This window comes from Nematolebias whitei, chromosome 3 (genome assembly GCF_014905685.2).
Source record: "Nematolebias whitei isolate Nwh7 chromosome 3, NemWhi1, whole genome shotgun sequence".
Taxonomy (NCBI): Eukaryota; Metazoa; Chordata; class Actinopteri; order Cyprinodontiformes; family Rivulidae; genus Nematolebias; species Nematolebias whitei.
This window is the reverse complement of record NC_056500.1, coordinates 9,237,678-9,260,589: the sequence shown is the minus strand read 5'-3', so window position 1 is coordinate 9,260,589 and position 22,912 is coordinate 9,237,678. Positions and strand designations below refer to the sequence as shown.

General features: G+C 40.7%; 2 protein-coding genes across 3 annotated transcripts in view; one reads left to right on the top strand and one right to left on the bottom strand.

The window, feature by feature from the left end:
* The first annotated feature begins 6,920 nt into the window (after nt 1–6,920).
* Nucleotides 6,921–9,703, top strand: LOC119407689 (angiopoietin-related protein 4). Of its 2 annotated transcripts, none has more exons than XM_037674509.1 (7): nt 6,921–7,459; nt 7,577–7,687; nt 7,799–7,886; nt 8,403–8,516; nt 8,608–8,703; nt 8,796–9,077; nt 9,186–9,703. In XM_037674509.1, the coding sequence occupies exons 1-7, from the start codon at nt 6,995–6,997 to the stop codon at nt 9,365–9,367; spliced, it is 1,338 nt and encodes a 445-aa protein (XP_037530437.1). In that variant the 5' UTR covers nt 6,921–6,994; the 3' UTR covers nt 9,368–9,703. The 2 variants fall into 2 exon arrangements, with proteins under 2 accessions (XP_037530437.1, XP_037530436.1); XM_037674508.1 differs by having other exon boundaries at nt 8,400–8,516.
* A 2,333-nt stretch (nt 9,704–12,036) lies between these two features.
* Nucleotides 12,037–22,912, bottom strand: part of LOC119407688 (dipeptidyl peptidase 9) — a 20,929-nt gene continuing 10,053 nt past the window's right edge. The window contains exons 10-21 of the mRNA XM_037674507.1: nt 20,555–20,655; nt 20,253–20,427; nt 19,830–19,989; nt 19,505–19,584; nt 18,061–18,231; nt 17,718–17,853; nt 17,347–17,492; nt 17,055–17,201; nt 16,676–16,828; nt 14,001–14,143; nt 13,568–13,679; nt 12,037–12,254 (exon numbers count right to left, since the gene is read on the bottom strand). Of these exons, the coding sequence (XP_037530435.1) occupies nt 12,162–12,254; nt 13,568–13,679; nt 14,001–14,143; nt 16,676–16,828; nt 17,055–17,201; nt 17,347–17,492; nt 17,718–17,853; nt 18,061–18,231; nt 19,505–19,584; nt 19,830–19,989; nt 20,253–20,427; nt 20,555–20,655 (1,617 nt within the window). The 3' untranslated portion in view covers nt 12,037–12,161. The remainder of the gene's footprint in view (nt 12,255–13,567; nt 13,680–14,000; nt 14,144–16,675; nt 16,829–17,054; nt 17,202–17,346; nt 17,493–17,717; nt 17,854–18,060; nt 18,232–19,504; nt 19,585–19,829; nt 19,990–20,252; nt 20,428–20,554; nt 20,656–22,912) is intronic.

The window sequence follows — 22,912 nt, the reverse complement described above, 5'->3', positions numbered from 1 at the left end:
TCTGTTGTGGTTTTTCAAAGTAAGATTGGACATGACACACAACTGGCTGACTGATGGATGAGCTGCGCAATCGGCTTGGAGGTTTTATTTAAAATAAATTATTTTAAATTATTTAAGACCTGCTGCACCTGTGTGCAGTCCACATATGCAGGGAGAAGCTCCCTCCTGCAGCTGATCAGCTGATCTCCGCTCTACAGCGGAGTAGTGGGCGTGGCCGAGAGCGCTTGCAGGTGGCAGAGAGCTGAGACCATGACATTCTATGCTCTTTTAGTGCATTTAGAAACATTGTTTAGAATACTGCAAGAGTGTGGGAAGGGTTTAAAATGCTTATATATATATATATATATATATATACTACTATCCCTACTTCACGGTTTTTCACTTTTCGCGAGGCTTCAGGGAACGGATCCTCCGCGAAAAATGAGGGACTACTGTATTGTGAAAGTTTTTAAGACCGCAGAGGTTAAATATTGTTAAATCGATGATGGTTTGTCTTTATTGTGTGAAACACAACTTTAACTGATGATACAAACTTAAAAAATAAAATAAAATAAAATCTTAAAGTTTAGCCAAAGACAAAATCATGTTCAGTTAGTTGAGAACAATTTTACTTATTGGGGAAAAACACGAGTTCATAATAAATTTTCGTTTAGCTCTATGGGGGTAAACGAGAACATAAACAGGATTTTGTACCGCAGCAGACACTTTAGGAGCACAAAATAAAAAACATGACAAAGACGACATGTCCTCCTCATATTAAGGACATATGTTGTCTAGTAATTTGTTTATTAAGTCAATCAAAAAGTTTATTTTACTAATGGTGTCCAAGTTTATTACATTAAACTGAATAAATGTGTGGCTGAATGATTTGTAATTAAATTACAGACACGAACAAATTACAGTCTGATGAAAAGTGACGCTTTTTCATCTTCTCAACATCTTTAATGATCTCTCCGACCAGCTTCAGTCCTCGTGCGGGTTGTTTGAAGTTCTGCTTCTTATTTGAGGTTACTGATAACTCCTGTCGAAACGCTGGCGGTTGAAGTTCAGGATGGGAGTTAAAAATACTTTCTGATCCGCCTGCGTGTTTGTCTACCTCAGGTTCAGGGTCCCGCCGTGCAGCCGTGGCTCTACAGCTGCGCACGTCTGATTCTAAACACATCCAGGGGTATTTTCTGCCAGGGAGGCTGATGCAACCACCCGGAGACGTAACAGTCTGACCTTTCACACACTAACCCACTGGAGGCAAAAAAAATGCTCCGAACCTCCCCCCCCCAGTCAACACATGCCTGCACATGTGCACGAAGGAACATGTTGTGTTCCTGCAGAGGCCCTCTGACCTCACTGAGGATCGCACATATTTCAGGAATGTTTTAGGATGTTTCAGGAATCACAAACTACCAAAGTCTGACTCGTTGCTTTCATTTTTTATCTACAGATAAGCCCGCTCTGATGTTTGGAAACAGTTTTTTTGTTTTATCAGACATCCAGTGCCACCCCGCTCTTGTTCTGATTTTATTCTGTTATGATTATCTTCCTTGAGCAGCCCATAAATACACAGATTAACACCATCAGTTCAAACATTTGAACTTTGCCACAGAGCCGTCAAATCAAGGGCCATGGTTGGGAAAACTAGTATAACGTGAATAAAACCTTAAAGCTCGTTTATTAAACACTACAGTTCCATTAAAAAGGTGCAAACAAACCAGTCATTTTGTTTGTGAAGTTTTACTTGATGAAACAAACTCAGTGGATCCATAAAATAATATTTTACATGTGAACTGGTGGTATCATTTTGTAATTGTTGAGATAGACTCGTTGTTTGAATCAGATCTTGAGTCACTCGTCGCTTCATCAGCTCCTAAACGCTTCCCTTTGCTCCTGTGACAGTTGGACTGATTTGATCCAACGATTAGTTATTTCCAGGCTTTTTTCTGTGTTTTGGTTTATTTAAATACCAAAAAGAACTCGTATAAAGCCACTTTCAGCCATTTTGGTTAAACCTTGAAAATAACACGTGCAATCTCATAATATCTCATGTCACCTGTCAGTGCTCGGAGTACCGTATTTTCCGCCGTACCCGTCGCACCGCCCTATAAGTCGCATCAGTCCAAATATGTCTATTAAAGTGGAAAATTTCTTCAAAGTTTAACAAGATAAACACCTAAAAACATTTATTTGTTTGCTTGAAATCATAGCAGAGGTGTGTCTCAGTCTAACCTTTGCTTAATAAATGCACTTTGACGGTCAAATCAACTGCATTTTCAAAAGCCGATATGCGGAAACATGAACGCGCAGAGGGCGACTCGGTCCATTTCTTCAAAATTTCACAAGATAACCACCTAAAAACAATTATTTGTTAGCTTGACTTTATAGTAAAGGTGTGTCTCAGTTGAACTTTTACTAAATAAATGCACGCTGACGGTCAAATCAGCTGCATTTCGCCAGGGCAGCGCAGCAAAATGAAGCTGACTCGGGTGCTCCAGGCAGACAACAGTGGCAGGCAATGGCAAGTTGTCGGGTGTATCAGAGATGGACAAGAAGCTAATTTGGAGTTACCAGTCAGCCTAACGTGCACGTTTTTGGTCTGTGGGAGAAAACCCACGTATGTACAGGGAGAACATGCAAACTCCACCCAGAGAGGTCCCTGTCCAGGATTCGATCCGGCGACCTTCTCGCTGAGAGACAGCAGCTCTACCAACTGTGCCACTGTGCCACCCTCATCTGATCTAGCCGATGGGAAAACTTGAAGGAACATCAAAGGAAAATGGTCAGTGATTGAGTAAAAAACGATTAAAAAGACGATGAATAGTGCAGCTTATGTATTTTGTTGACATAACTGGAGGACTCCTATAGTTCAGGCCAAATCTAACTCTGATAAGATTTAAAACATTCTGATTTTGGATCCAGGGTGTCGGACGACCGTGCAGTTCTGGTTCAACCCAGAACAGACCGATCTGGTCCTGTCCGTGCCTCCCACGGGAAACAGCTGTTATTGTAATGGAGCCTCGGCTTTAACGACAACTCCTTTATTCTGTCGAACACTGTGTCCTGACGCAGCTGGGATGGGAGAAGTGTTGCAGGAGTCTGTGTAACAGCTCAGCACAAACTCCAAAAGTGACTCACGCCGGCCGAGGGCGTCAAGTTCGAGGACATACGTGCAGAAGTGCACAGTCTGCATGCACCGAGGCATCAGCAGGAGCTGCAATGTTCTCGAGGTGAAACAAAAACCCCTCTACGCTGCAGCGGACAGCGGGAGCTGTAATGAAACTGATCATAAAACAAGAGATTTAGTGCATAAAGACATAGTGGTCCCCTTACAGCTCAATGAGCAAAGCGTCATTTCTCTTCAAACTTGATTCAGTTCAACGCAATAGTCTAAAATAGATAAGATCCGTATGAATTTGGAGTGTGAAAAAAACGATTTGTTGTTTGTTTTACTATTTTTGTCTAAAATAGTACGGTCACATATGTTCGTACCCTTAGAGACGGTTGATCTTTGCATTACTGTCACATTTAAAACTAAATATTTCACTTTGATTAGTGTCAATGTTTTTCACTTATCCTTTCAGCCTAATAAAAGGGACCAAACGTGTGCTGGGTAGTTTACGGTCGTGTTCACCAAACTGAACACGGAGCAGAGAAAGCAAAGGCGAAAGCTGTGAGCCGAGGAGCTCAGAAAAAGAGATTATAGATCTCCATGTTAAAGGTGAGGGCTGCTAGACCATCTCCAAGCATTTTCAAGTTCCTACGACTAGTTAATAATAAAAGCATGAGGCTTAAGCAACTGTAGCCACTTGCCTGGCACCTGGACGCAAGATGAAATGCAACCCCGGGTTGATCAGACAGATGGTACTGATGGTAGATGGTAGTTCAAGCAGAACTCCTTAATCGGGGTACTGTGGAGATCATGTGCTGCTAACCTTGGTCCTGAGTGGCAGGGCAGAGCCAACCCTTCTCACCTGTTCCTGATCCAGTGCTGATGAGGACTGCTGCATATAAACACCTGTGGCTCAGTAGCTCGACGCTGGAACACTGAAACCTTTCTGGTAATACAGTGACAGCCCCTGCTGATAAATTATCTTATTAGGGATGCTAACCTGAGATCCTGTCTTGTCCTAGTTTCTTCAATGTGATACCTCTGCCTGGACCCACCTGCCTCAGCGTCCTGGACCCTACAGCCTCTGCTTCCTACAACAAACAGCGCAGGGTCAATCTACTGAGTTTCCATCCTGCCACCCTCCAACTAAACACTACTCACCTTTACACCATCGCTCCTGGAAATCTTCACCCTCCTCTCCACGCCAATCTCTGCTTCTGGAACTGTAAGAAAATATAATCACTCGTGGTTAACGTCAAATCTCCCATCAACACGATACTTACCCTTGTGCTCATTTCCCTGCGGATCCATCCCGAGTCCACCTTCATTGTAAATAAACTTCATTCATTGTATTGAGTACTCTGTTTGTCTACTCTGGGTGTAAATACTGTTAAATTCTGAAAGGTACGTCACTTCCTGATCGCACCATCCGTTACATTTTGAATGCTTCATGGACGGAGACCCAGGAGGGCTCTGCTATTGATAAAAAAACACAAAACAAGGAGACAAGCATTCACCAAAAGAGATTTTTTGCTTGCACCATGAACAATTTTTTTTTTTTAAGTATTTTGATTCTCCCGAAATTTAATTAACAAACTCATATAAAGATAATGAATCTGTATTAGGATCAAACTATCCTTATATATATATATATATATATATATATATATATAGTTTTTATATATATTTTATAATCATAACAGTTAATTGCTTAATATTTTTTTGTTTAATTTTAGGATCCTGCCAAATGTCTGTTGGGTCACAGATGGAAAACAACAGCAGGAATATTTGTTTTACATCATAACTCTGTGTGACTCCACAACACGACCTTTCACCTTGTTGATACTACCTTTAGGCTAAATTGTTGTTTTCCATCAAGACAGACGGACGGATCCCAACAGAAGTCACAGCGATGTAGAAAAAAACAAGACAAACAACTTAAACAATTCTGGTGCGGGAAACAAAACTGTTTTGTTCTTGTGAGATTTTGTACAACCTTTGTTCTGACGATGAACTGAAATAACTTTCCCTCAAGCTAAAGCTTTTTTTTTATCTATTTTTTAGAATCCACACTCAAAAGGGAAATGATTACCTCATACCCAGAAATACATACATATCAAGGTTCAAGTTTCTTTACTGTCATTCACATCGCGTGGTACATGAGGTGGAATGAAACTGAATACTCATGGTCACAATTAAACTCCAAAATAGCAAAAGAATATGAAGTAAAAAAGGAAACAATACACAGTTCATTCAACCTTTATTTATACAGGTTAATCCCATTGAGCCTCAGGGACTCGTTTACAAGAGAGGCCTGATTTTAACAGAGTGATGACGACAAAGACAATAATAGACGATCGCAAAGGATGCGTACAGTTGAGATTTTTTTTTTCTAACAAGTGAAAATATAAGAAAATGTAACAAAAAACAGTTAGATTGTAAGATCTAAGATATACGCCAAACACTAATAAAGTAAAATAATACGGCATATTAAACAGAAGCCTGAACATGAGTCTGTAGTGAGCAGAAGGGTCTGAATACAGCCGCTTACACATCACCAATTAAAGTGGCATTACAGTGATATGTATGTATATCTATATCTATATATATATCTATATATATATATATATAGATGAGTGGTGGCACAGAGGTTAGAGAAGGTGGGCCTGGGATCAGAAAGTTGCCAGTTCGACTCCTCAGGCCGACAACTTTAAAATGTGGGTGTAAAAGGTGAAACACCCACACCTGCCTCCACCCTCATTTGCCCCACTCTGGGCTCTTGAACAAGGCCCTTAACCCCCACCATCTACTCCCTAAACAGGTCCCTCTTGTAAATGAGTCCTCGTGACTCAATGAAACTACCTGTATAAAGGTTAAATAAAATAAAAATAAATAAATAATATATATATATAGTTAGATTTATTGATGAATCGAGTAAAAAGAAAACATTAAAGAGGAGTTTTTTAGGCGTTGCCAACACTAAACTCTGTCTAAATTGTATTTTCAGGCAGGAAAACACGTGCACTGTGTCTGGGAGTGCTCATGTGGGATTTTGACGTCAGGGCCGAGTGAGTCAAAAGGCTTGAGGGTTGAACTTTCCCCTACTTCTCACAGACTCCACCATCTCTGAATTTTCTCCCACATTCCTCCTCCGGCAACTAGTCAGCTTCTATTTGAGACAAAACCTGAGTCTTCAGCTGACAGCCTGTTAATAGAGTCGGGTCGTTAATTCAGATCCGTCTATCTGGGATATACAACGTTGATGTTTTAGGATAAGAAGACCATATTCATTCATTCATCCTTTATTTAGGCAGGTTCATATTGTAGATGACTGTGTGCATCAGGCTCAGACGGATAAATAAAATCTGTGTGGATTCTTTCAACCTTTATTTATACAAGTTAGTCACATTGAGTCACGAGGACTCATTTTCACGAGAGACGTGTTTTAGACAAAAAAAACAGACAATAATAAACAGTCAGAACTATAGTCATTAAAATCTATTTTTTCCACTAAACATTTGCAGCTTTTCTCTTCCTGATTTTCTGAGCCAATGTAAAATCTAATAACCGAGTTTCTATTTTTAATTTTGAGGCTAATAATAGTATTTTAATGGAAGCAGAGCATGTAAGGAATAATTTAATCAACAAAAAACTGGATAGCTGGGACAGAAAAAAACTCCTCACTTGCCTGCATCACAAGTAATTTCAATGTTTTATTGCATCATAGCCTAAAGGGCTCTCCCCGCCTCCGTCTCCCCCATTCTACCTCCCTTTTTTAAGCAGCCAATCAAAGGAGGCCTCTGCAGCAGCATAAAACTATAAAGCCGTCATTCAGCAGCACACAACAAACAGAGACACAAGAAGAAGAGCTGATTTTAAATCAAACACACAAAGATGAAGATGCCTCAGCTTCTCATCCTGCTTTTGACCATTCTGGTCCACGCAGGAGACACGTTCCCCACCGACAGAGAGCGCCGGGACAAGCACGCCTCCTGGGACGATGTGAATGTGGTGGCCCACGGACTCCTGCAGCTCGGCCAGGGGCTGAAGGAGCACGTTGACAAGACCAAAGCCCAGATGAGAGACGTGAACGGCAAACTGAAGGTCTTCAACAGCACGGTGGCAGAGCTGGAGAGGAAGCAGCAGGAGGAAGGTGAAGCTCTGAAGGCCCAGAACAAGGAGGTGGACGAGAGGTACAGGCTGCTGGCAGAGCTGGCTGAGGAGGTGAAGCTGAAGGTGGGGGAGGTGGAGCGGCAGACGGAGGACATCACGTCCAGGATGGACAGATTGGAGGAGGTGCTGACAGAGCCGGCACTGGACAGCAACGACAGCGAGCACGAGAGACTTTCATTCATGCAGGTGAGCCGGTCATAACATTTTCAGATTGTGAGGATTCTCTTTAACAAGCTGAGAGCTTTAAAGAAGCACGAGCTCCCGACTGAATCCTGCCAAGCTAAGAAACGTTTTTGTTTCCAGAGGTTGATGGTGTCTCAGAACAGACGAATCGACCAGCTGGTGGAGAAGATCCAGCAGCAACAAGACAAACTGGAGAAGCAGAGTCTGCACCTCCAGGCCCTGCAGAGCAAGGTGAGATTTGAGACACCAGAATGTGAAACAACGAGCACGCCCTGAAATTAAAATGGCTCATCGTTTGTAAAAAATGGACGCGATTTCATCTGTTGACTTTGTTTTCTGAAGGTTGCGCATAAGAGAATGAAATCACACAGACGGAGAGACGAGGCCACGGCACTGAGAGGCGAGGCGGAGCATGTCCAAACTGAACCAGGTAACTTTTCCACTAATTCAACCTAAATATAAATATTACAACCGCTGCAGGGAAAAAAAAAAAGATTTTTGCAAAAGATCCTAAATACTTTTGACCCGTGGTGCATAAAAATTCAAGAGTTAATACTTAACTCGGCACAAACTAGAACAGACACAGGATTTAAACGCACATTTTTAAGTTTTAAAACCTAATTGGCCGTAAAATGTGTTATTTTTTATTTGTCAGTCGTGAGGACGAAGGCGTACGGGTTATTGATGGATCATAAAGTGAGTCGTACCTCTCACCTTTGCACCTTGAGATATAAAGATTGACTCGCTGGCAGAGACGGTGCAAAGATCAGAGAAAACGAGGGCAGCAGCTCTCAAAAACAAGGCGACTGTAGAAACAAGCTTCAGGGACACAGACAGCTTTGATACGTGGCAAAAACAAATATAATCAATATCTTGAAAAAGCTTCTGTAAATTCAAACAGGAGGTCACGCCGACTGATTTGGTTTATGTGTTTGGTTGTTAGCAGGTTTACCCAGAGACTGTCATGACCTGTTCGGACGAGGGCAGCGAGCCAGCGGCGTCTACACAGTCCAACCCGAGAACTCGAAGCCCTTCAACGTCCTCTGTCAAATGACTTCAGGTGAGTCAGGAAGTCTGATTGATTGGTCTCACAGAGAGATGCGTTATCAGTAAAAGCACATTGAATTCAAATATTTCCTCCTTCTGTTTAGATGGTGGATGGACAGTCATTCAGAAACGTCAGGATGGATCTCAAAGCTTTGACCAGCTTTGGGAGGACTACAGGAAAGGCTTCGGCAGCCTCGACGGTGAGATGAACCTTCCATTCAAATGTTGGCACGAACTAAGCACAGCTGGTCTGAAATCAGAAACAATAACCCAACCATTTCTCATATTTTAGGAGAGTTTTGGCTGGGTCTGGACAACATCCACTCCCTTTCCAGACAAGGCCAGTACGTCCTGCAGGTGGAGCTCTCTGACGAGGCGGGGCAGCAGCAGATAGCTCGTTACAAATTCCAACTCGAAGGAGAGGACAAGATGTTCGCTCTGCACCTCCAGCAGGAAGCTTCGTCGGGAGCTCAGGAGAAAATCTTGACCACCGAAGCTTCTGGTCTTCCCTTCTCCACAGCAGACCGAGACAATGACCTCACTGCAGACGTCAACTGTGCCGAGCTGCTCTCAGGTACAACTGAACGATCCGGCTTCAAAGATCTGATCAGAACGAAGTGAGGCTTTCTGAAATTTAAAGTCGGCGACAGTCTTTTTGATGAAAGTTGCTCGTATCTTGCAGGTGGTTGGTGGTTCAGCGGCTGTGGTGAATCAAATCTCAACGGCAGGTATCCCGCTCAGCCCGGGCAGCGCCGGAGACAAAAGTTTGGAAGGCAGACGATGTTCTGGACCATCACACCGGGACAGAGCGGCTCTCTGAGGACCACATTTCTTAAAATCGCACCAGCATCAATAAAACTATAAACCTGTTCCAAAAAGACTGAGTAGCCCAAAACTAAAGACACTTCAACTTAAGTGTTTTATTTTTTTACTTGATGCTGAACTACTGAACTGAAAAAACGCTGTAAAATGCACAACGCTGATCTCTCCTGATCTGATATTTTTATGCAATGCATAAGAAAACCCAAGCGAATACTTTCAGTCACAATGACTGCAACATGGTTCCCTTTGTGAGGGTTATTTTTATTTTATACGTTTTTGATTTAATTACTTTGTGGCTAAATAATGCCTTTTTTAAGTATTTGATCATAAAATGAAATGTTTTTGTAAGAAGTTGGTGAAAATAAACTTTTTTTAAATGGTAAAGACAAGTTGGTGCTGAATTTATCTTTGAATCTGCTCATATGTATACATGTATATTTACTGTATATCATTAGATTTTTAACATTAGATATAAATCATATGAAAAGAGCATATTCTATATTAAATTTGACAAAAGGTCCATTTAATATGGGGATATTATGGTAGTTAAATAATGTGGGAAGGAATGAGGATTTATGTTGGAGTTTATTTACTGTTTCATTCTTTTTTTTTTTTATTAAAAATGGTTTAGTCAGAGCAGTTTTACCTGCTGCATCAAAACAGAATATAAACCCATATAGAAATAAATAAGCCAGTAGAAATAAACATATCTGACACCAAGAGGCATTGATGCAACTCCTCCAACATCCATGATCTTTACCCACTTCCTGTTTGGGTCGCTGGTGTCCATGTCCAGGAGTCACTGTGTGAGAGGCGGGGGACACCCTGGACAGGTCTCCTGTCCATCTCAGGGACACATCGAGACAAACAACCATTCACTCTCTCATTCACACCTAGGGACAATTTAGTTACCAGTTAACCAAAAATGCACCATTTTGTTCTGTGGGAGGATTAATCAGTAAAATAAGAGTTGTTGTGCTAAAATGTAAATCAATAGTAGAGGATGTTGAGCTGCTGTTTGTGAATCAGTAATTTTACAAGGGCCCCTGTTTAATGTTTCACCTAAAATAATTAAATTGTAATTCATTCACAAAATACAGAACCTAAAAGACAGGTGTTATGAATGAGAGAAAGAAGTATTCAAATAAAGGTGGCGTTTATAGAAAAATTGGATTTCAGATTTTGAAGTTCTTTGAAATAAAATATTTTCTCGTTGGGGGTTAATTAAAATGGATCTTGTCTCAATCAGGTCGGGTTTTTTGAGTCGCACAAAGACGTTACTTACAAAATAAAACTTTACAAGTTACTGTCGCTACGAATGCCTGTAAAATCCAACAATGTTCAGTCAGGTCATCTGGACAGTTTGTTTTTTTTTTGTTTTTTTTGCTGAGAGACATTTCGCCCTCCATCCGAAGGGCTTCGTCAGTCTGAGGAGTCACAAACAAACTGTTTTCCCCACTATGGGATGTCCTCTCCACTGTCGACTCCTCCCAAGCTGCCACAGCCAAAGTGGTTCAAGACATCAATAATCCCCCAGAAACCATCTTATCACCATCAAACTGGTTGGTCCACTGTAGGAGTGTACTGCTTAGTGGGGAAAACAGTTTGTTTGTGACTCCTCGGACTGACGAAGCCCTTCGGATGGAGGGCGAAACGTCTCTCAGCAAAAAAAAAAAAAAAAAAAAAAAGAAGCTGTCCAGATGACCTGACTGATTTCGTACCTTGATTATTGAGTATAAACTTTAATGCCTGTAAAAATACAATAAAAGCCTTTGTAACAAATTGTTGAGAAAGATTGTTCACTTTTGTTTATTTCTTCAAAATTGGGAGTACATTTCACCACAGATGCGTCACAATCCGCTCCGCTTACAGTTTCAAGGCGGCGTGAGACTCGCTGCGAGTCCTGTGTCATATTCCCTGATATACGTTTACTGTGTGAGCAGGCGCTTCTAAACTAATACAAGGCACCCGAGACCGCCAACGCCTCGCAAATATCTTCTTACAGGTCAGTTTCTTGGCACCAAGGCAAATACGCACTGTGCAAAATTCCTCAGCAGCAGAAGAAAGAGAAGCTCCACAAAGTTAAAGCAAACGACCGAGAAGAACACCAAGAGGTCGCTACATGTGCCCACCAGTTCAGGATTTATAAAATCGTTTTTATATTACTACCCAATAAAAGTGTAAGATTTTACTTTTTTCTGTTACAACACAATAAAAATAATCTATGAGCTCACACGAAGAACAAAGCTCTAAATAAAACACCAAGAGTTTAAGCTCTTAAAGAGCTTTACATGTGTCGCCTTTACAAAGAGAACAGAAAGATCTTTCGTTTAGTCACAGATGAAAAAACGAAGTTGCTAAAAAAAAAAATGAAAGTAATGGCACAAAATACAAAGAAAGAAATCTGTTTAAAACATCAGGACAAGGTCCATGTTTGTCTGGTTTTACGTCATGTGTGATGCCGTCCTGCTTAAAGTGCAGCAAACTGCACTTTAAACATAAATAACCATTTCTGTCATTTGTTCCTTTTTAACCATCAATACAGATCTGGAAGCTTCATCCCTGTTTGTTCTGAGTGAACAGTGCCCTCTGGAGGTTTTGGGCCTTCAAAGGACACTAACATTCAAAAGCAGCTTAAAAGGCCATAATCATAACTATATCTTAATGCTGAAACGCTGCAGCAACTTTAAGACGGCTGATTATCTCTTGAGGTGTGGCATGGTTCTGTGTAATTTGCATTCATAAAATCAAGTCAGAGGTGATTTAGGTTTAGATAGAGAGCTTAAAGGAAAGGAGGACAAGAATCCAGGAGAAGGTCAGTGTGTGAAAAGGCTTATCAGAGATTCTGCTGGAGGAAGTGAAGCAGCGAAATCTCATAATGCTCTCCGGACTCCGGACACCTGATGCTGTGCCGTTCATTGGGATAAATCTGGAGGTGAAACACAACAAACATGTGTTAAGTCACTGTGTGGTTATTAGTCACTCATGCTTTTTTTTTTTTAAATTTTCTAGAAAACTTGACGCCAACATCCCAACCAAGAAGAGATAATTAATGTGATTAAACTCTCAAGCTCAAATGTGCCTATGATAAATATGTTCCTCACATTAGAAGAGAAAAATCTTTCTCAGAGTCTAACTACCGTATTTTGCAGCCTATAAGCCAAAGCAACGTATTTATGGATTTTTTCCCATATTTATAAATCAATTTTTGGCAGAGATATGACCGTTTTCATTCAATCAGACCAAAAAATTTTTTTGAACAGTCCCACTTTCAGCCATTATATGGCAGCAGAGTAGTAGTTGGTGTATGGGATGCTGTTGTGTCATATAGGTAACCGTGGCTACAATGACAAATTCAAAAAAGTTCAAGACAAAAACAACTTTTTGACAGTTTCTTTTTTGTTGTGCTGAAACGTTTCACCTTCCATGCAGAAGGCCTCATCAGTCAAGGAAACACACAACACAAAACTGATTCTTCCCACAACAGCTTCCTCCAAAGTGGAACAAACCAGTTATGTTGGTGCAAAGATGGTCTATTTGGCACGACCCCTTCCTCCGGTGCAGGCCCTCTCCCTCATCGACAGTCATGTCAAACTGGTTCAAAACCAACAAAGTCCATGCTCAATAATCCAGGTACACAATCCAACAATTTTCAGTCAGGTCACCTGATGAAGCCTTCTGGATGGAAGGTGAAACGTTTCAGCACAACAACAAAAGAAACTGTCCAGATAACCTGACTGAAAATTGTTGAATTGTTTAGGTGCTTTTCTTGTTAAATTTCAAAGAAACGAGCAGCGTTCCTTTTTTATTTATTTTGTGTCCTCCCTCTGCGCGCTCCCGAAGCACTGAGGCAGCGAATACAGCTGATTTGACTGTTAAAGCCCTTTTATTAATCAAATGTTAGACTACGACACACCTTTACTATAATTTTGAGCAAACAAATAATTGTTTTTAAGTGTTAATCTTGTTAAATTCTTGTTAAAAGTCCTCCTGTGCACGCTACCGCGGACGCCATTTGGCAGCTCATTGATTTTTGGCACAACACCGGCCCACGTTTCCGGGATGTCAGCAGTGACGCGTAACAAATGTGACACGTCAGCGGTGTGGCATAATAGATGCGACGTAGAAGCAACATATTTAAGGATTTTTCCACTTTTTTAGACATATTTGGACTGATGCGACTTATACGGTGGTGCAACGGGTACGGTGGAAAATACGGTAATCGACAGTTGTTGATCGTACCTGTAGGCTGTAGGGCTTTCCTGCTCGGATGAGCTGAGACACCAGGAAGTTTGTGTGGAAAAAGTGCACATTCTCGTCTAGAAATCCGTGCAGGATCAACAATCTGTTCGGCCTGTTGGAGCACAAAAAATAAAATAAAATCACACATGTGCTGACACATGGGTTAGATCATTTACTTTCATTTGCAGCAGAAGGAAAAGCTTGTGGTAGAAAGTTCCCCTCAACTTGTCAAGAATCTGTTTTAAATACTGTTCATTAAAACAGGCAATTACACAATAACTGGTGGATTAATAGAGTTTTTTTCTTAAAGAAAATTAAAACTAAAGTAGTTTCCAGAAATAAACTGATCATGCAGGACATCAATAATGAGTGAAATGTCTGTAAAATTCAAAAAGGTTTTACGTTACATTTAAATCAATAACATGAGGCTCACTCGTTAGGAAGTTTGTGGACATGCAGGGCGACAGAACAGGCTTCATAACCCTTTTGGTTTTTATCAGGTGTGTCCAAATATCGCTCTGTGTAGCCGGTGTCATACGCCATCCACAACGTTACCGGAGCACCTGCAACAGCAACCTAATCAACAAAACAGAAGACAAACACAAGCTTTTTATTCTTTAAGTAGTTCAAATGGAAAAATATGTCAAAGTTATCTACTACAACGAGAGCATCTTCCTGGATGGACGGAGGTCGCCGATCAACTTTTTCAGGCCTTTTTGTGCAAACAGTTAAATGTTTTGACATTAAAGTGTCTTCAACAAAGAAGTCAAGTCGTTTGCGATCTTAAATGTCCATACTTGATGGCTTGTTTTTTCAAATATTTGCACTTAATGTTTTAGAAAAGGTAACAGTAAAAAGGTAAAAAGTATGGAGACACTAATGTTTCTCCATTTTCTTTATCTATCCAGAGGTGAAAAACGATAAAACCAAATTCCATACATTTGCATTCTGCAGACTAAGAACACCGTCTTTCATATTTCAGGAATTATCAAGCTAATTCATTAAATATGAGCGTTACAAACATGTCCTGACAGTGACAAAAACTTCTTAAAAGTTGAAAATGGGGTTAAAAGCAAAATTAATGGTCTACTGTATCAACTGGATTTGATTTCATTAGTTTACTATTTAATATGTGCTTGAACTGGAGCAACGTAAAGAATAAAATAAAATAAAATACGGTATAAATTACAAGAACAGAGTACTGCATATGAAAATTATTCGCCTGACGACAAACTATACTGCAATCTATAGCAACAGCCCAGACAAGCAAAGAGCTTGTTTAACCTTTGACCTTGATTTTGAAGCTGGGGTGATGAAAAGTGTATTTCAAGTCAATTCAAATTTATTTATAAAGCACATTTAAAAACAGCAGCTATTATGTGACACTATGTCTGATGACGATATATACAGTATGTACAGTGGGGGAAATAAGTATTTGATAAACTACCGATTTTGCAAGTTTTCTACAAAGAATGGAGAGGTGTATAATTTTTATCATAGATATAGTTCAACTGTGAGAGACAGAATCTAAGAAAAAAAAAATCCAGAAAATCACATTGTATGATTTTTTATTAGCATTGTATTGTATGAAACAAGTATTTGATCAACTACCAACCAGCAAGAATTCTGGCTCTCACAGACCTGTTAGTTTTTCTTTAAGAAGTCCTCCTATTCTTCACTCATTACCTGTAATAACTGCACCTGTTTGAACTCGTTACCTGTATAAAAGACACCTGTCCACACTCAATCAATCACACTCCAACCTCTCCACCATAGCCAAGAGCAAAGAGCTGTCTAAGGACACCAGGGACCAACTTGTAGACCTGCACAAGGCTGGGGTGGGATACAGGTCAGGCAAGCAGCTTAGTGAGAAGGTAACAACTGTTGGCACAATTATTAGAAAATGGAAGAAACACAAGATGACTGCTAATCTTACTCAGTCTGGGGCTCCATGGAAGATCTCCCCTCGTGGGTTAAAGATGATGCTGAAGTCAAGAATCAGCCCAGAACTACACGGGAGGACCTGGTTAATGACCTGAAGAGAGTTGGGACCAGTCTCAAAGGGGTCCATTAGTAACACACTACGCCGTCATGGTTTAAGATCCTGCAGGGCACGCAAGGTGCTCACGCCACACATGTCTAGGCCCGTTTGAAGTTCGACAATAACCACCTGGATGATCCGGAGGCATGGGAGAAGGTCTTGTGGTCAGATGAGGCCAAAATAGAGCTTTTTGACATCAACTCCTCGCCGTGTTTGGAGGAAGAAGGAGGAGAACAACCCAAAGAACACCGTCCCAACTGTGAAGCACGGGGGCAGAAACATCATCATTTGGGGGTGCTTTTCTGCAAAGGAGATAGGACGACTGCACCGTATTGAAGGGAGGATGGATGGAGTCATGTATCGTGAGATTTCGGCCAACAACCTCCTTCCCTGAGTAAGAGCATTGAAGATGGGTCGTGGCTGGGCCTTCAGCATGACAATGACCTGAAACCCAACAACCAAGGCAACTAAGGAGTGGCTCTGAAAGAAGCATTTCTAGGTCCTGGAGTGGCCAGGCCAGTCTCCAGACCTGAACCCTATAGAAGATCTTTGGAGGGAGCTGAAACTCAATGTTGCCCAGCGACAGCCCTGAAACCTGAAAGATCTGGAGAAGATCTGTAGAGAGGAGGGGGCCAAATCTGTAACTGCAAACAAGGGTTTCCGTACAAAAATTAACTTCTGTCTACTGTATCAAATACTTTTTCATGCAATAAAATGTAAATAAATTATTTAAAAATCATACAATGTGATCTTTTGGATTTCGCTCACAGTTGAAGTGGACCTTTGATGAAAATGACAGACCTCTTCATTCTTTGTAGGTGGAAAAACTTGCAAAATCTGCCCTTTATCAAATAATTATTTCCCCCACTGTATTCTTTAAATTATCTGGAGTGAATCAGAAATGATGGGCAGGACAAGAGAATATTTACAGACAGAGACTATTCCATAATTCGTCCGCCTTCGACGAACGCATAAAAAGAGGAAAAGTGTCAAACAGCTCAAACCACCTAAACCTGTTCACTCAGTGTCAATATTCCCAGTAACCAAATAAATGCTGTGGTTCTGACCTTAAAAATGTCAGGTCTGTGGATGAGACCCATGAGGGAGAGGAAGCCTCCATACGACCAGCCGTGGATGGCAACACGACTAAGGTCTACAAACTTATACTTGTCAGCTATGTAGTGCAAACCCTCCACCTGGTCTTCAATCTCCACTTGACCCTGGATAAACAAAAACACGTTTCCACAGCGTCATTAACGTGTTACTGTATACTCCTTTATACACGTATTAGATACATTGAACAACAAAAACATGTTAAAACATGTTTCTCTTTGTATCTTTAGTAATTATTAGGGGTTGGGAGCTCTCTGAATGTTACTGCATATGTGTTCTAGTAAACATCTCTACACAACGGATGGCATCAGCTGGAAGCTTCGCCACATTTACCATCTTGTCTTTCACAGCTCCTTCAAACCTGAGCCCTCGCTGGCACGAGCCCCGCCCATCGATGACCAGCACAACGTAGCCCAGAGAAGCCAGCGTGCTCAACCGCAGATACTTCACTCCTTTATAGGAGTTGTTCACTAACTGCACCTGGAAGAACGAAGAAGACGTACATTCTGTCCTCCTGTGAACCTCAACATTAACATTTTATCTCGCAAAATGCATTGGGATATTAAACATTAAAGAAATTCATTTTAAAATTGTGAGAAGTCGCAAAGTAAACTAAGAATCTAACCTGAGGACCACCGTACACAAAGACGACAGCGGGATGCTTCCTGCCGGGGACCAGGTGATTTGGTTTGTACAACATGCCATACAGATCAAAGCCTGACTTCCCTGTAAAGCTAAAAATTTCTGCAGGGGAGGCATCAAACTGGTAACCTGCAAACAAACAAGAACAAAAAATGCTGCACAAAAGACAATCACCTTTACACCATGTGCTAACATCAGTGCTAAATCTGAAACCTGCATCTTCTAAAACAACGGCTGTAAAAGCCATTGGGATTAATGCTAGTCATAGATTTTGTCTTAAAAGTCATGATCAAGATTCTCAACCACTTTTCTGTCGAAAGTTGCAAAGTTAAAAAAGTTTCTTCCAATCAGTACCAGAAGCTTCCATCATGCTCGCCCAGAAGTGAGGCTCTTTGTGCAGCGGGTCGCTTTCTGAGCCCAACAGCTTGTAGATGTGAACACAAGGAGCGGTGGTCAGGCTGCTGTAGTGGCTGATAAACACGTCAAAGGTCTGCGTCGAAGAGAGGAGGAGGCAAGTCACTTCTGAACAGCATCTATCGTACAAATTGTTCTACTGGCTTTAAAAATACACTCAGCAGATGGCTGCTGCTACAGGAAGGAAACGGCAAAACGTCCTTGTTAATCCCTTAATTTTAAGTTCAGAAACAATTTAAAGACATCTTGGTGATTTAAAACACAGGCTGGTGTGTTGAGATACCTGGCTCACAGAGCAGCTGTGGGAGAAGCCGGGTTTGGTGAGCCTGACGATTTCACCAGGCGACTCGTAGCTCACCACGTACAGGTGGTGCTCCAGAGGAGAGTCTTTGGTTCCCTGGAAGTAAACCAGCTGCGTCGCCTCGTTCACCCAAATCTGAGGACTGCATGAACGCTGCACAGAAACAGCAGAGGAGAAGAAAAAAAAGAGACTAAAGTCTTGTTACAAGTATGTATCTCTGTAAATGTATCTTCATAGAAACCCTTTTCTGCACGTCTTTCACTCCTGAAAGACCTTACAGAAAATATTTTGATGAAGAGTCAGGATAAACAACTGAATTATTAAACAAACAGCCTTTTATATTTTATTTGCACTTTAACAAAATAGCATGTTGCATAGCATATGACTTGTTAAGTGAAAAATGTGTATTTTCTGTAGGAATAGCAGCTAAACTACAGAAGAGGCTTTCTACCACGGTGAGATTCAAGCAAAATACATTTTGGATTGAATTAAATATATATATTTTTTAGATCTTTATAACACTTTAATAAAACAAATGCATCCCGTCTTTTTGTTTGAACTAAATATTAACCAAATCTTTCCAGTCTGAGTACAGTAGTCCCTCGCTACTTCGCCGTTCGTTTATCGTGGACTTGCTCTATCGCGGTTTTTCAAAATAAGATTGGACACGACACACAAATGGCTGATTGATGGATGAGCCGCACGATCAGCATGGCATTCTTTATTGAAAATAAATTATTTGAAATTATTTAGCACCTGTTGCACATTTGTGCAGCCCTTACTGCTGCGGGATAAACTTAATACAGCAGCTGATCAGCTGTTCACTGTGCAGAGCAGAGGAGTGGGCGTGGCCAAGAGCGCTTGCAGGTGGCAAAGAGCAGCGGAGGCAGGGAGCTGAAATCATGACATTCTGTGCTCTTTTAGAGCTTTTAGAGTTTATAAACATTGTTTAGAATATTGCAAGAGTGTGGGATGGGTTTAAAACGCCTTTATACATACATATATATACACACTAAAATAAACTACTACTTACTACTTGTACTACTATTCCTACTTTGCGGTTTTTCACTTATCGTGGCTCTTCAGGGTACAGATCCCCCGCAATAAACGATGGACTACTGTCAATCATTAAAGCTTGAAGGTTATTGTGTGCTGTGATTTAAAAAAAAAAAACATATAAACAAACAGACAGATGATGACGAGACTTCAGCTTAAAATAATTAGACAGTTGTCAGGTCCGAGATATAAGTGTATGAATATTTGAAGAAAAGACGCCACTAAAACATACATTTTCCACATTTTAGTTTTTTTATGAATTTCCCTTTGTTTCACAGGGTTCTTGAGAAAGAAACTGAGAGCCACAACCTGCTCATTTTGAATCGATTAGTTGTAAACGATTAACATAAAACGTAGGCAGGACTTTTACCTTTGCTCCGTGATTGGCCAGCACCTCCCACTCCCCGCTGGTCACTGTCACCTCTTCTTTAACTGGACACTTAAAATCATCTGACGGCAGAGAAAGCAATAAAACAGCGCTCATATACAAACACAAAAAAAGTAAATAAAAAACAATACTCTGCTTGCACAAACACAGCAGCAAATAAACTACAATGTTCTGGATTAAAACAACCCAAATGTTTAAACAGTGTGGTACAATTTAAACTGTAGGTTTTAGATGTTAAATGTTTTTTTTCCTCACATTTAATGTAATATTTTCATGAGACCACCTTGAGCTTTCACACCAGTGTTACCTTCAGAGTGTGTGTAGCCTTTGGCCCAGTGATAGCTCTTCCGCTGTAACACTGAGGTGATTTTATACAAGTGGCAGAAGCCTGTTTTGGACTCATTTACTGTGATGAAGGTGAACTCGTCATCAGAAGTTTGGAGGAAAGGATGGAAGATGTCGTGGACCTGCAGAACAAACGAAAAAATAATATGGCTAAAACAATTACAAAGCAACATTTTAGTTGTAATTTCAATTCTAAATGGCTATAATAACCAAGGTCTGCAAATAAGGAACAAATTCATTCCTCAGGCAAAAAGGAACTAAAATACTGAATTGTACATAAACATCTTGAGAAATATACAATTAGAGTCAAACTGAAGGGAAACTATACAGGAACATTTATGGTTTATTATGAACACCACTGACATGATGTGATGCTGGACCTTACATTGATCCAGATATCGCTGGTCTCTTGGTAGACGATGAAGGGATGGACGGTGTCTCCGAGAGCCTCCAGGCTCTCCTGTCTGACTTTGTCCTGATGTGCAGGGATGAAGAGTGCAGGAGGCAGCAGGACTAGCTGGAGGTGCTGCTGCCGTCGATCCATCATGACCGCCCACGCACTGAGATCAGAGACGAAGAGCTGTGACTAACAGGAACTTTTAATAGTCCGGTGTCATGTCTAATCTTCGGCTGTGATCCCGCCGGTGGAGTTTTATGCCGTTTCTAATTCTTTAAGTAGAAACTTACTATCGACCGTCTCTCGTCCATCCAGCTCTGGTGATGTACTCAACGTTGGGAAACAAACTAGTAAAGGGAACCGGCAGCTCCTTCTCCTGCGTGCTGACAATCTAAGGGAGAACAACCAGAACTCAGCACTAACCAAAGCAGTATCTACAGAGTAAATTAACACAATATAGTAGTACCTCGTTTATCACGGGGGGGGATCCGTACCCTGAAGCCCCACGATAAGTGAAAAACCACGAAGTAGAAACAGTAACACATGTAGTAATTAGTAGTTTATTTTGGTTTATACTGTATATACAGTATACAGACACTTTCCAAAAAATTTGAATATCATGGAAAAGTTGTTTAACTTCCATAATTCCATTCAAAAAGTTAATCGTTAATAGATGATAGATTCAGGGCTCACAGTTTAAACGATTTCAAGTATTTATTTGTTTATTTTTACATAATTTGGGCTTCCAGCTCATGAAACCAACGAAAACAGGATTTCAAAAAATTTGAATACTGTGGAGAAAACAGCCCACATTCTGCAGGGCATGAATGTTTTAAACTGAGTGTGACACTAATCATCTACTAAACTCAAAGCACCTGCACAGGTTTCCCCAGGTGACATTAAATTGCTTAAGTTTGGTTCAATATGGGGAAGACTGCAGACATAACTGACCAGAAGATCATCATTGATGGCCTCCATGGGATGGGTAAACCACAAAGGTTCATAGCTAAGGAGGCTGGCTGTTCACAGAGTGCTGTGTCCAAGCATATTAATGGAAAGTCTAGTGGAAGGGCAAAACGTGGCAGGAGAAGATGCACCAGCAAAAGAGATGACCGTGAGCTTCAGCGGATTATCAAACAGAGACGATTCCAGAATCTGGCAGAGATCCAGAAAGAGTGGAATGAGGCGGGAGTCACAGCTTCAAAAACCACCACATTCAGACGCATCTGGGAGATGGGCTACAACTGTCGGGTTCCTCGGTCCTCTTTTCCAATGAAAGTAAAGTGTGCCTTTCATTCGGAAATCAAGGTCCGAGGGTTTGGAGGAAGAAGGGTGGGGAACAGAACCCATACTGCTTGAGGTCCAGTGTGAAATATCCACAGTCAGTCATGATTTGGGGTGCAATGTCCGGTGCAGGTGTTGGTAAACTCTGCTTTCTTAAATCCAAGGTCACCACAACAGTCTACCAGAATGTTTTAGAGGACTTCATGATTCTTTCTGCTGAGGATCAGTATGCAGATGCAGATTTCATCTTCCAGCAGGATCTGGCCCCTGCCCACGCTGCCAGAAGCACCAAAACCTGGTTTGATGTCCATGCCACAGTGCTTGACTGGCCAGCCAACTCACCGGACCTAAACCCCATTGAGAATCTATGGGGTATTCTCAAGAGAATGAGGGGCACCAGACCCAACAACAAAGAAGAGCTGACAGCAAGCATCAAGGAAATCTGAGCTTCCATAACTCCCAGTCAATGCCACAGGATGATTGTCTCAATGCCACGTCGCATCGAGGCAGTGACTAAGGCAAAGGGATTCCCGGCCAAGTACTAAAGACTGACATATCGTTTTGAAAGTACCATATTTTGATTGATTTGTTGTGATCCTAATTTATTTCTTTTTTTTCTGCAAAAACTGAGTGGTGTGGGCTGATTTCTTCACAGTATTCTAATTTTTTGAAATCCTGTTTTCGTGGGTTTTATGAGCTGGAAGCCCAAATTATGTAAAACTAAATAAATAAATAAATACTTCAAATAGTTTAAATTGTGGGCCCTGAATCTATCATCTATTTAAAATTAACTTTTTGAATGGAATTATGGAAGTTAAACAACTTTTCCATGATATTCTAATATTTTGGAAAGGGTCTGTATATAAAGAAACCCACTAACTTTCAATTAGAGAGGTGGTTCTTTAATTTGAGTGCATAAACACATACAGGGAGAAAAAGCTTTCAGTCAAATAATAATAAAATCTGCTCAACATGATTAAGCAAGGATGTCTTTTTTAAACATTTGAATCAAAGGGAGAAAATTGTTGGCAGTTAAACTTGTTTTGATTTCCTAATGAGAAATTATTATTTTACATCCTCTGAAGAACTGAACCCCTCAGTCAGCAGCTGCAGACAGAAAGAACCTCGTGGAAAATTTCTGATTATAGTTAAAGTACAGATCTGTACAAGTTTTGTGTTTTATTGAAGATGAGACTTACAACTTAAAAAACCTCTCCATATACATTTTTTCATCTTCTTATTCTTAATATTCCTAATTCATCTTTAGTGCCTCAATTTTTAACTTAAGCAAATTACTTTATTCCTTCTATAGTAAAAAAATGTATGTGTATATATATATATATATATATATATATATATATATA

Coding starts and splice junctions, on each gene's coding strand:
- LOC119407689 (XM_037674508.1), top strand. CDS start 6,995: ATGAAGATGCCTCAGCTTCTCATCCTGCTTTTGACCATTCTGGTCCAC. Junction 7,688..7,798: donor TCCAGGCCCTGCAGAGCAAG/GTGAGATTTGAG, acceptor TGTTTTCTGAAG/GTTGCGCATAAGAGAATGAA. Junction 8,704..8,795: donor AGGCTTCGGCAGCCTCGACG/GTGAGATGAACC, acceptor CTCATATTTTAG/GAGAGTTTTGGCTGGGTCTG.